Source organism: Buteo buteo, chromosome 23, assembly GCF_964188355.1.
Source record: "Buteo buteo chromosome 23, bButBut1.hap1.1, whole genome shotgun sequence".
Classification (NCBI taxonomy): Eukaryota; Metazoa; Chordata; class Aves; order Accipitriformes; family Accipitridae; genus Buteo; species Buteo buteo.
This window is the reverse complement of record NC_134193.1, coordinates 12613052-12625891: the sequence shown is the minus strand read 5'-3', so window position 1 is coordinate 12625891 and position 12840 is coordinate 12613052. Positions and strand designations below refer to the sequence as shown.

The 12840-nt window shown below is 46.9% G+C and overlaps 1 protein-coding gene across 3 annotated transcripts in view; it reads right to left on the bottom strand.

The window, feature by feature from the left end:
• Positions 1–2178: 2178 nt before the first annotated feature.
• Positions 2179–12840, bottom strand: part of PNPLA7 (patatin like domain 7, lysophospholipase) — a 130302-nt gene continuing 119640 nt past the window's right edge. For all 3 annotated transcript variants that reach the window (XM_075055890.1, XM_075055892.1, XM_075055891.1), the window contains 3 exons: positions 9104–9188; positions 4150–4253; positions 2179–3020 (listed from right to left, as the gene is read on the bottom strand). In XM_075055890.1, the coding sequence (XP_074911991.1) occupies positions 2940–3020; positions 4150–4253; positions 9104–9188 (270 nt within the window). In that variant the 3' untranslated portion in view covers positions 2179–2939. The remainder of the gene's footprint in view (positions 3021–4149; positions 4254–9103; positions 9189–12840) is intronic.

The following is a 12840-nucleotide window of genomic DNA, read 5'->3' as shown; positions in this document are numbered from 1 at the left end:
AGCTGGGCAGGCCACAGCCAGCAGCAAAACAAGCTGGAAAAAAATAATTTTGCTTTTAAAGTTGTACCATAATTGTTTTACATTCCTCTGCTCCGAAGAAAATATTGTTTTAACATCCAGGGCTCAGCTATGGAGAACACAGCTAGGGAGGAAAGTTGTGATCAATTATTTAGAACAGATTTTCAGTCTCACATCAAAGGTTTATCTTCTGTCTTCCTACATCTGAACTAAGTGCCTTTTCCCTTTGGAACAGGGCACAAAGCAAATATGGAAGCTCTAATTAGCACACCCAGGAGCCTAGTATTTTTCTGTTTTCTGCAACTCCTTCAACCTATGCAGCCACAAGCCCAGCAGCTCATACCCAGGCTACAGGAGTGAGTCTGGTTGCCAGGAAGTTCAGAGTTAAAATACACAAACTCAGAAATTAATTACCTGTTTGAACAGAGGGGAAGAGCTCTCCTGGAACAGCACAGAGCAATACAAGAAGAGCTGGGTTCAGGCTGACAGACCTGTCATCCTTCCGGAGAATAACCTGTGGTGCCCGTCCTGCTCCAGACTGCTCCGCAGCCGGGGCAAAGGGAACAAGCAGAACTGGTTGCTGCTATGGGAAGCACAACGCAGGTCTCTGACAAACCACATCCATCCATCACCAGGAGGTTTGGAGGCTCCATGCAAAGATATAACCTTTGTTGAAGGTACTTTTGCTTTGAAGCATATCCTTCGAAGGCTGAAGACCACTGGCCTGGGATGAGCTCAGTAAAGGCAATCAGAAGACCTTGGTCATCTCCAGGATTAGGCCTGTTCCTCATTTCCCAGAGAAAGGTTCCTGTACTGTAACCGCCTATAAATACAGATGTTGAAGGGACTCACATCAGGTTTACATCCTCTCATCAGAAAAACACAAAGCTCTAAATTGTGCTGCTGCTGAACGAGACATGCTCCTCTTGTGTTTGCTCAGAGCCGCTCTGCAGAAACAAAGCAGAGAGCTGCAAGGTGGGCACTCACCTGCAACTCACACCCAGCCTTCCCAGGCTTGTCCCCAGCTTACAAGCCCTCCCTGTAACCGGCACCGACTCCACCCTGTAACCAATCTCAACAGAAATTAAATCTCTACAGCCCAACAGGCAGCCTGTGCCTCCACAAAAGCCCCCAGCTGCTGGCTGCTCTACCTCCACTTCAAAAGTCATTTTTAAGTTTTCTTTGTAAGAATTCATTCTTTCCAATAGTAGGGAACAACCTCCAGCAACTGCAACATTTTCTGTACAATTGTATTAACCAAAATCTGCATCAAATATCTGGATGATCCTTGCAGGGAAGGTTTCTGATCACTTCCATTGCTTCTGGACAGGCCTGGGGCCTGCTGGAGGTGCAGCCAGGCTGAGTGGTCTCACCAAGGGGAGGGCTGGAGTCCCTCTGTGAACAAAACACTGACCTGAAGCTCTGGCACTTGAGAATATCATTTTGTATTAGAGGAACGGCCTTCCTGGGTAAAGGCTGCACATTCATGGACACAATGGAGGAAAACACGATGCAGGGCAGGCAGGTAGATATGGAGAGCCTGTGCCACAAGGGAATATAGATGGGAGAGGAGGCTAAGTGCAGAGAACAGGTCACGCTTCACAGTACTTGCAACCACCATGGTCCTTGGTGGTGCCACCAAACACGTTTCTGGCCTCAACGTAGTGCTGCGCAGCTCTGGTCATGCCTGGAGGCAACACCACTGGCTGCTGATGCACTTCACATCAGAGAGCCAGGAGAGCTCAGCAAAGGAGGCAGCTTTGAGGAGTGTCTGCAGTGCTCTGGTTGGATGACAAATCCCTTCAAGGCAACAGCACCTAGTGCTAGCACTGAGCCGAAGAGTTTACATAAAGCAAGAATTAGCTTGATTATCCAGCCAAGTGGAGCCATCGGCAACAACAGATGTGAGACAAGAAGAGCAAGCACCGGGGGACTTCTGAACACGGTCCAACTCACATCAACTGCTGCAGCCCTCAAGGGGGAAGAGCACTGGAGATTTCTTTCCAATGCTTGACAATACACTGAGTGACTCCTGCTGGGGTTAGGAACTGAAAACCACATGTGTTTCTTTGCAAGTCTGATATAAGCAGAGGCAAATTGGGCTCTTAGTTGTTGACAACTTTCTCTTTGTGGGACCCAACACAAAGAACCACGCAGACATTTCAATCCAGCAGAATAACTTTATTTCACAGGGCAAATACAGCCAAGTAGTGATTCCGAAGTTGCCCGCCACGTGTCAGTTCCATGATCCATCCGTAAATGTTCTCTGATGGCTTGAGGATACAGGCTCTATAGCTAGTGTTCACATTAATTGATTTCTTAGGTTTAGATTTCAAGTGAAATACATTCAGACTTGCTCCTGTTAGAGCACTGCTCGCAAGTACAAGGTTGAAAGTCACTGAGGAGTTAATTACACAGTTACCTGATTCATATGAAAAGAAAGCAACGCTGCTGTGACCCACAAAACCCTCCCTCTCTCCAGTGCTGCTGCTCAGAGCCTTTTCAGCACACAGCAAGATAATATCCCGTCATCCTTTGGGCCTTCGCAGTAAAAACAGCAACTAGAACATACAGCAGCAAAAATCAAGGCAGCATTTAACTGCACGTTCCCAGCACGTTTCCCCTCTGCCAGTCTTAGAGTGATTAACAACCGGCCGCTCCTACTGGCACCTGTATGAGGGAGTATGGCACATGTCAGCCACCCTTCATGGGAGGTCCAAAGGGACTTGGGCATGATGCAGATATTTGTGCTTAGTGCTGGCAGCTGAATGCCCCATACCCTGTCTAGAGAAGGATGAAAGCTCACTTAATTTCAACTAGACATTGTTTTGGTTTTTTTTAAATATTTAATAAATAAATATGGCTGTTGTCAGTATGAATGGGATGTAGCTCTCAGCCAGCAAGGTCAGACTCTCTGAGTGCTAGCCTGGCTCTCCTGTGCTGCTTGCCTGGCTGTCCACATTGGGGAGATTCCTGCGCTTTCTTATCTGCATATCTTCATCCTGAAGGAGAAATAAATAAATAAGCACAAATTCATTCTTCAACATCCTCTCTGAGCTGCATAAAATCTGTCCTCTTCCCCTCCACCTCTTCTTTGTCCACAAACCATTACCCACCAGAGATGAGCCCAGCAAACAAAATATTTATGCCATCACTCCAGCTCCTCACTCAAAGCACCAAAGCCATCTTACATCCTCATGTGGGGAGCTACACAGGCTGGGCACCTTCCCAAACTGCTCACATGCTCCCACTGAGAAACTGTTCATGTCCAGCACAACAGGCAGCTTCACCTCTTAAACCTGCTGGCCACTCTAACCGGTGTAAGAGTGGCTGGGATCTGACCCTTCTGAGCTTTGCTTCTCAGGCTGTGGGCCACATTGTGTGAAGTCTGGCCTCACTGCAAGTTTTCCTCAGGGTGGACCTGATGTCCCACAGAATCAAACAACTTTGGTTGGAAGGGACCTCTAGAAGGTAAAATACAATTTTCTGCTCTAAGCAGGGCTAACTCTAATGCTAGATCTGGTTCTTCAGGGCATCTATTTGGTTTTCAAGTATCTGCAAGAATGGAGTTTCTACCACCTCCCTGCACAGCTTATTGTGGTTCTCAGCCATGCTTACTGGGAAATATTTCCCTCTGCACCCAGCGAGGATTTCCTTTAGCACAAGTTGTATCTGTCATCTCTTATCTTCTTGCTGTGAATCTCTCCTGCTGTCTTCTCCATAACCACCTAGCAGGCAGCTGCAGACAGCAGCCACATCGTATTTCCGCTTTCTCTCCTCCAAGACAGACAAAGCAGCTCCCTGAGACTCTCCTCATGCTGTACGCTCTCCAGCCCTGAGCCACCTCACAAGCAAACCCATGGAGCTGCGTGGCCAGGTTTTAACCATGGCCAGGTTTTGCCACACACAGCACCACTGTAGATGACTGACCTGAACAGGGTGAGCATGCATTGTTTAGTGTCTGTACTACATGAAAAGCAAACTTATTTCTGCACAGTCCTCCTCAGCAAGTCCCCTCCAGATGCTTCTCTCAGCATCCTTCCTGACAACCCCACCTCACCCCCACCGCACACCATTCACACAGGACTTGGCAACAACACAGTCACTGCCTGTGTCCAGGGCAGTTCGTACCGAGTCAGAGTCTTCTTCAACCTGGTTGCTTATGAAATTGACATAATCATCCTTCTGGTTGTCCAGAATTTCTTCCTCGTATTCAGTCTGGTAGTCTGACTCATCTAAAGAGAGAAGAGAGAAAAAACACTGGTTTTAACTAGCATTCAGAGAGAGAGAAAAAACGGAAAGAGGAATGATAGCTGTCTCCATTGAGCACTGGTGCAGGGCAGAGTGACTGCTGGCCAACTCTCTGCAGCTCAGTGGACTGGGACTACTCAAGCACAGATATCAGCTCTCTAGCCAGATCACAAAATAAACTGTGTCTTGTATGTGAACTGGTGTTCTGGAGCCCTCCAGAATCTAAAGAGTCTGCAGCAAGAGCAGCAAACTGTCCGTGTTATCCTGGTGGGCCCAGGCTGCCCAGCCTGATGGGACACAGACACTGGCAATGGGGACATGCTCCCTGGTGAATTCTTTTCACAGAATAGCTGCTATCTCCCACCCATCAGACCAGACAAGACCTGTAGAATACCTTCGGAAGACATGCCTGTGAGCTACCAATCCAAACTCCCCTGGACACAGCAGTCACAGACTCGCTGGAAACAGGGATTTCCAGGCATAGACTGAGCTCTTCCTGGTGCAGAGATGATAATTACACGTCTCACAACCTCCGATCCACAGGGGAGCTGACTTATACACTCCCTTCCTCTCCACAGGGGCCCATCACCTGCTCTCTCTGGTAATCCAGCAGATAAACATAATTTAGGGAAGCTTAAGAGCTCTGCACACTGAGGCACAGCAGTCAGCAGCAGGACATGTGCCCAAGCCCCCAGTTCCCAGCACTGAAGCCTGCTCCCAGGGAACAAGATACATCGGTGCAGAGCCAATGCCTCTTCCAGCACCTAGAGATCACTTTAGGGTCTGTAAAACAGACAGCAGGAGAGTCACCTGCTAACAGGCCTGACTCTCTCCCACATCAGCTCAACACTCAACGAATGTGCCAGGGCAGGCGCCCGTCATCGGCCCCAGGACACCACACAACGCACCAGCAGCCACTGCAGAGCCCCGTCCCAACCAAGCATGAAACCAAGGCATGCAGGCAGCAAAACAAAGCAAGTGGCAGATGGCAAACTTCCTTTTGGTGTGGCGTCTGTGGCATGCAGTTTTTCAGAATGCAAGTTAAGATGTTAAAATGGCAGAAAATAATTTTTGTGTGACACTAGTTTTTCTGCCACTTTCACAAATTAACTCACGTGTGCTTTGAGTGGCTGAAGCAATACCTGTTTTTCAGCCCACTAGTGAAGAAAGCGGCTTGTGTTTAAACCGGATTCTTGATTAAGTATCTCTTTTCGGAACAGTCAATAGCATCTGCTCCACACTGAAGACAACAGCACAGCCTGTTCCACAGCATTTACTTCTAACACAATAACTACAACCAACTGCTAGAACATTAGGATTAAAGACATTTGGTCTTTTTTTTTTATTTTTTAATTCTTTTTTTTACTGTGGATCAGAGAATTATTGTTAGTTTATACTAAAAACACTACTGATAATCAATCTTTGATAAAACACACCAGAGAAACTGGAAACCCATCTGAGCAGCAACAGACAGCACAAACAATAGTTTGAAGTTTACAGCTCCAATAAAACTGACTACCAACAAAACCAAAATCCTTGATTTTCCAAGCACTATTCAGCATTTAACAGGTCGTTATACAAAAAACAAGAGAGGAGTGTCCCTTCTCACATCCTTCACGCAGTAACTCTGGGTGCTGGAGGACAAGAGGGGAAAGGAGAAAAGAAGGTGGCCCTGCTGTCCCTAAACATCAGCTTCCATTGCCCATTCAACGCTGAGTGTCTGGGGCTCAAAGGGTGACCGCTGCTTTACACTACAAAAACACCCAGAAGCATCAAGCAGGACTAAGGCCTCGTTGCCCTGCTTGACACACCAACACCCAAACACTGCAGCTCGAAAATGAGCCAGTGAAGAGGACATTACACCAGGGAAGGGTACCCAAGCCTACCGTTAGTGGGGGGAGTATGTTCACCACAGGAAGAGCACATGACCACTTCTTGTGCCAAAGATCTGCTTTGTGATTCTGTAGCTTTTAGCATTTCTTTTATAGCCTGATTTCTGCAGGCAACACACCACATTTGAAGAAAATCAGTGCTGTGTGGCTAGAGGGTTTCCGTGCCAGTAACACTGACAGGCTTCAATGTAAATCAGGGAATGTGGTAGCTCATCACAACCTAAGGGGCATTAGTGCTTCTTGATAAAAGTACTTTTTAAGCAGCAAAGATGCTGAGGGTGACCTAGTGCCCAATAATTGTGTCCCTTGAGAGGTTTTGGGATGTCTCTGGTTTCAGCTGTATTGCAAAACCAGTAATTTGACACCATGATTGACGTTTCTGTTTCCCAAATCTTTTTATCCAAATGACTGTTGCTACAATTGCTCTGCTACATGACTTGATCTCCTTCAGCCATCACGTGCAGCAAGCGTGCTACCTCACCCTCACACTGTGACACTTGGCCATGAGGACAGCCCAAAGCATCACTGCTTTGAAAAATGAGACATGAAACCTGCTGTGGGAAATCACCAAAGAGTCTGTGCAACTTTGGTCCTCAGAAATCCCTTACAGGTGGGAGCATGAACAGGGATGCAGCTGTGCTCCCCTGGCCATGGCCTTGGCTGCGTAAAACACAATTACAGCTGAACAAAGACAGAAAATCCCAACTGAGGAAGTGTTTGGATGCAGAACAGAAACACGGCCACAAATACTGCAGTGGCTCAGCTGTGAAAATGAGCTCCTGTTCTCCTACAGACACTTCCCCACCTGCTTACTGGCAGTACAGGTACCCTGGGTCCAGCACAGGGCTTTGCCTGGCTTCCCTCTGCTCACCCCTTTTTTTTTTTTTTTTTTTTAAATAGTTTCAATCATTGCTCTCAGTTTACTCGAGATTGGAGAAGAAACTACACTGCCCTTTCCCCCAAGAAGATACGGCTTCTGACCTGGAGGCTCGACCAGCCTCTGCCCATCAGGGCCTTTCAGCCTTCGTACTGACACTTTCTCCTTCTCCCAGTCAATCAGAACATAATCTTTGTCATTTTCTTTCTTTAGAACAAAATTATTGACATAATTTCTCCACCCAGCCTGAGACTTGCAGTGTGCTGTCAGGACAGGCAGAGCCTTTCTAAATCCCTGTGCTCTAAGATCTCACTCAGGAAGGGATTTCCAGGGACAAAAAGGGTTTCACACTCTTTGACAGTACCATTTCACAGCCAGGCTACCAACAAGCACCCTGTCTTCTTACCTACATGGGACAAAAGCAGTCAAACCATCTTCACCACTGTCACAAGCAGATAAATGCAAAGACTCACCACCATGCACAAGGAACCATCTGACAGCCGCAAGGCCACTGCCAGGGAGGTGTCACCCTCCACCTGAGCTCGCCTCAGTACAGGCCGCTTCCCCCATAGCTCCAGATACCTCTTTAGCAAAAAGCAATGCCATCCCAGAGGCACCAAAGTGATGCCATGTTCAGAGGAATGCCTTCACAGTGACTGCCCACTGAAAAATGGGCCAGGTCCCTGCAGGCAGCGCATGGAGTCACCCCCAAGATGAATATAAAGGGTCCTTCAAGACACGGCACTCTCACGCACAAGTCTCTCCTGCCATCCTCCCCCCTCCTCTGGACTCTCTACAACCAACAGATTTCAGCAAACACAAGAAGCACGTGGCACCTGCCCATCCCGTCCCAGGTAGCACAGTCCCTCCTTAGCCCAAAATCTCCCATATCTACTTTCTGAAGGACGTGTCCCTTTGTTACGCTCGTGTTCACGGCCTCACCCAGCAGAAAGCAGATCTTCCTAATGGGGGCAAATAATCAGAAACTATATAAAGGAGGAAGATCTGTCCCAGTACACTGGTTAAATCTTAGCAGGTCTCAATGCCTATGCCTTAAATAACCATGTTACATGAACTTTTCATTCTTATTCACAATGGCTGTTTCAACCACATTTGATTAATATTTTCTTCATAAGGCATATGATTGCAATTAGCATTTCAAATTACCACAGGGACATCTCTACAAACAGTCACAGATGGGAGGACTGCTAACTTTAGATTTCCCTCTCCCGATTCTTGTTCTCGCAGAAAGGGAGAGACTGTTTATAAAGAGCTCTAGCACTGATGAAATGTTCAGAGATTTCAGGCCTGCAAAGCTCTGATCCTTTTTGTTAAGTAAGCTTTGGTTATGGCACGTATAGGGAACTGCTCCTCAGGGCACGGCTGAGGTACAAGGCACTTGAGTGCGGGAGAGCCATTACCTGTTCCTCCTTAGTTCACTAGTGCTCCCCGTAACAGGAGTGTACAGAAAGCAATGGAGCCAGTGAGTCACTCCAGATCCTACTCACAACAGCAGGGAAAAAATCCTTCAGTCAAAGCTTTAAATCAGCCTCCTCCCATCTCAAAAGGACATGGACCAAAGAGCGAAGCCATCACAAGGACACGGGCCAGCACAAGAGGGATGAAAGCTCACCTTTGCAGGAGTTGCCACATCTGTTATTTCACTTTGATGAGACTAACTTGACTAGGAATTGCTCCCACTGGGAAGTCACGCTGGACCACACCGGTAACAGGCTGACAGCAGATGTCTTGCCGTGGCAAGAATATCTGACTCCCAGCCTCTCCCGGAGGAGGCAGCAGGAGAGGGATGCGGAGGGTCTAGCCTGGGGCAAGCTCAGGCACACCTGCAGGCAGAGGCTCTGGGGGAAGCAGGGAGACAGCCCACCACTGCCGGCTTTGTTCAGCTGACACCAGACCTAGCAGCCAGCCCTGAACGGACACAGCTTAGAGCATGGGGTGGTAAAAGAAAGCAGTTAGAAAAGGCACACAGGAGAAGTGAGCAGCCATCCCTGCCTCACTGCCCTTCCCAACACTTCTGCAGTGCCAGCTGGATCACCCCACTCACCGTCTGCCACAGGTGCTTTCACAGGCTCGATCCTGGACACGATTTCTGCCAGGTCCGTAAAAGAGGTGGTGGGACAGGTCACGTTCTGAAACACAGTGGTAAGTTTTGGGTATGTTAACAAATACACACAAAAAAATTCAAACAAGCCAAGACTGTATAAAAGCGATATTGAACAGACAAAGCTCCAGACACACAAATTCTCCACGATTGCCCCCTCAAAAGCCATTACTCATCAGTGAGAAATTCTCAAAGCAACTCTCCTGATGTAGAGATGGGATTCCCATGTGCAAACAGTGGGACAACCTCTAATGGCTCCTTCTCCATCCATGCAACAAGAAGCCTTATTAAAAATTTAGCAAACTATAGAAAAGACCACAAAGACAAGAACCAGAGGGTCTGGACTCCGTGATAGACAGTGCTCATTTTACTTGTTTGTTCTCCATCACTGTTACTTTATAAAAAAGACCAGCTGCACCAGGTGCAGCCCCCAGGGAGCTTTTGCCTTCCCTTGGGAGAAGGAGAAGAGGCCCCAGTGCCCAGGTGGGACAGTGCACATGGTCCAGCCCTGAGCCTGCAGACTGATGCCATGGGAGGCTGCACAGACAGGTGGGCAGCAGCCCAGGCACTGGGGTGACCAGGAGCCACCCAGAGACCCCAGCAAGCCATGGAGCTGGAGATGCTGCAGCGAGTAAGAGCCTGAGGTACGTAATTCCTCTTTTCAATGAACCCTTTCTATTTTTACTCTGTCTCAACCAAGCAGTGGGTTGAGTGTTCTCTATTTTGCAGAGTTGCCTGCTCCAGTTTCTCCTCTACTAAAACCCAACTTTAGCATTTAAGAACCATTTTGGTCTTTCTTCATGCCATGCCGTGAGCAGCCCCACCTGCCTCCTCAGGGCCAGGGCACAAGGTCACCACCAACACCCCTCACCTTGTTTTAAAACCAGTAATTTTAATTAGTGCAATAGCACACACCCCCAGAGGAGAGAGACAGGGAAGAGCTGGCAGGGGGCATGTTATCAGCATTGGGCTGTTGGGAATTGCTGTGACAGTCATCTTTCTAAAGGCCCAGACCTGTCCACGTGCTTCCAGACAGGGCAGTTGCCTAACACAGGGGTTTTATGAGCAGTTCTTTGCTCTTCTGGCAAGAGCACCGATACTATGAATCATACAGCCCCCATGGGGGTCACAGCAGAAGCCCATTACAGCTGCCGCAGATTGCTCTCGGTTGACCTTTAATCTGTAACTAACTTTTGATGTAATTTAGTACAGCTAAAGTAAGGTGCAGATCCAGGACAAACAGCTGGTGGGGAGCAGTGGACAGAGAAAAGCCCAGAGGGAATTAAAAAATACCTGTATGAAATGAAACAGCAGTAGCTTAGGACACACACTTTAAAATATACAGAAGTCAGGAAGCTCAGTGTGACCATTAAGGAACCATCAAGAAAGGTGAGTCAGTCCAGTCTCATTTTGAACATTCGACGTGAATGGCCCCAGTGAAGCGTTTGCAGAAGGTTGTTGCCCAGGACAGGGAAAAAAAGCATCTATGTCTTCATTTTGTGCCATATGACTAAGTGAGGGATATGTGCAAACTCTGGCCACCATGCAGACACAGCAACATTTGAGGCAATTGCCTGTACTCTAAAAACATGGACTCTTACCACACGGACAAAGCAGTTGCACAGAGCACTTAGGCAGACATGTGCCAGGCTGTCTGTGGGAGCACAGAGCAGACAGGGACCAGCTTTGGAAGGGATGAAAGTCCAGGGCACTGTATGAACTCCTGAACAAAATCCTGCAGCAACCATCGCCAGAAGGTGCTTCAGGAAAACCACCATCAGCCCATGTGCTCCTGCAGAGAAGTTGTGAGGACAGATGACCATGAAGGCAATTGTTAAGTGTGACCGTACCCACGGGAGCATCTGTTACAGTCACTGACATACAGATGATCCTGCATGTAAGCCTGTTAGGGGATGCTTGGTGAGGCAGCTGCACCCCAAAGTCTTAGCACTAAGACTGGAACACCACTTGGAAACCAGGTGTCTTCCCACGCTTGTCTGATGCTTTGCAAACAGGAATTTAATGTTTAAGCACTTCCTCTTACTACTTTTAAGGACGAAACCACACATCCATCAGTTAACACAAGGCAAAGAAGCGTCTCACATTAATTTGAAACCTACTCTAAAACCTTTCTGCTGATAATTTTTTTTTTTTTTCCAAGGAGGAAAGTATTCTCTTTGGCACAATCTTTATTAAATAAATTAGAGAAAGACAGTTACTATTGTAGTCTGTTAGATTATATTTAGCTTTGACTATGAATAACACTTCAGTAGACAAAACTTCCCCGAGGAGATCCAATTAACAGTATTGCATTATTCTGTGCTGGGAAAGAGTAAGGGTTGTTCAAGTGAAGTTTATGTAAGGTTCCTGTTGTTTGTGTCTTCAGTTATTTCCATTTCTGAGACAAGATAAACAGTGATTGAATGATGAAAGCAAAGGAAAAGTATCTAAATGATTAAATATCTGGAGTTTTAAAGTAAAAATTCAATGCTTAGGACATGAAAACAAGATGATAAGAAACCACGCTCAGCTCTCTCAAATGTTGAAAGCTCCAGAAATAGCTGAAGAACTAAACCATATAGACCATCAAAGCTTTTACTAATGAAAGGAAAGTTAAAAATATCAGCTGTTATCCTCGGAAGACAGCAGAGCTAAAGGACTTAAGTGACTCTAATGGACTAAGAAAAAAACCAAACCAACACCCCAGTGGGAGCCTGCAATACTTGTTATTTTGTAGAAAAAAATCTACTGAAACAAAAGACAGATGAAAAAAATCTTGGTTTTTACTGAATTCCAGGGTTTTCAGAGGAAGAGCAGAAGACCTCCTTGGTCCTCAAGAGTACAGGCTGGAACTGAGCCTTAGTGTCAGTTTGGGGGGAATGCACAAAGCTGATGGTTCCCGCTCCATAACCCAGGCAGTCTGTCGACTCACTCTCCTGAATGCATTACTTCCATAATCTTGGTGTCTCAGCAATCAGCACTTTCTTCCATGTTATCAAGTGCATGCATGGAAATGCAATGACAGGCTATGTCTACAACGAGTATGTGACATGTTTGATCTCCAGAGCAGCTGAAGGGCCATAAAAACCAGGGTAGATTGTGATAAATGTTCAACATGCTGCTTGATGCACAGCTGTAGTATCATGATTTAACTGAAATATTAGCCTGAATATAACAGGCAATTTTAAAAGAAGACTTCTTTAAAAGAACCACTTGTTAAGGCAATGAATATGTTTGAGCTTGTTACCCATTGGTGATAAAAGTTAAGAGGATGAAATAGGACATACAACCATTTCTGAGACACACACAATTTTCTCTCCCTTAACTTCTCCTTATGACTATTAATATACAAAACCAAACACATACCAGCTTATAACTAGTCTGAACACAAGGTGTCAGAGGCAGAATGGGGACCCATCATCTGCAGCTCAGACTAATGTATCTCCTAGTCCAGGTCATCTTCCCAGTAAGAACAAGCTGATGAGTTTTGGAGCTCCTCAGGCTACTTGTATCATCAGCTGCTTTCCCATAAAGCTCTGTCCCTCTGTGGTCCTCCCATGGCCACTCACCCTGCCAGGCAGCTTGGGTGGGATTCGTCTCATGATTGGAAGTCATCAGCGTTAGTCCCCCTGGCTCCCTCTACATGGCCGGAGCTGAGGGTGCCATTCATCTTATTCCAA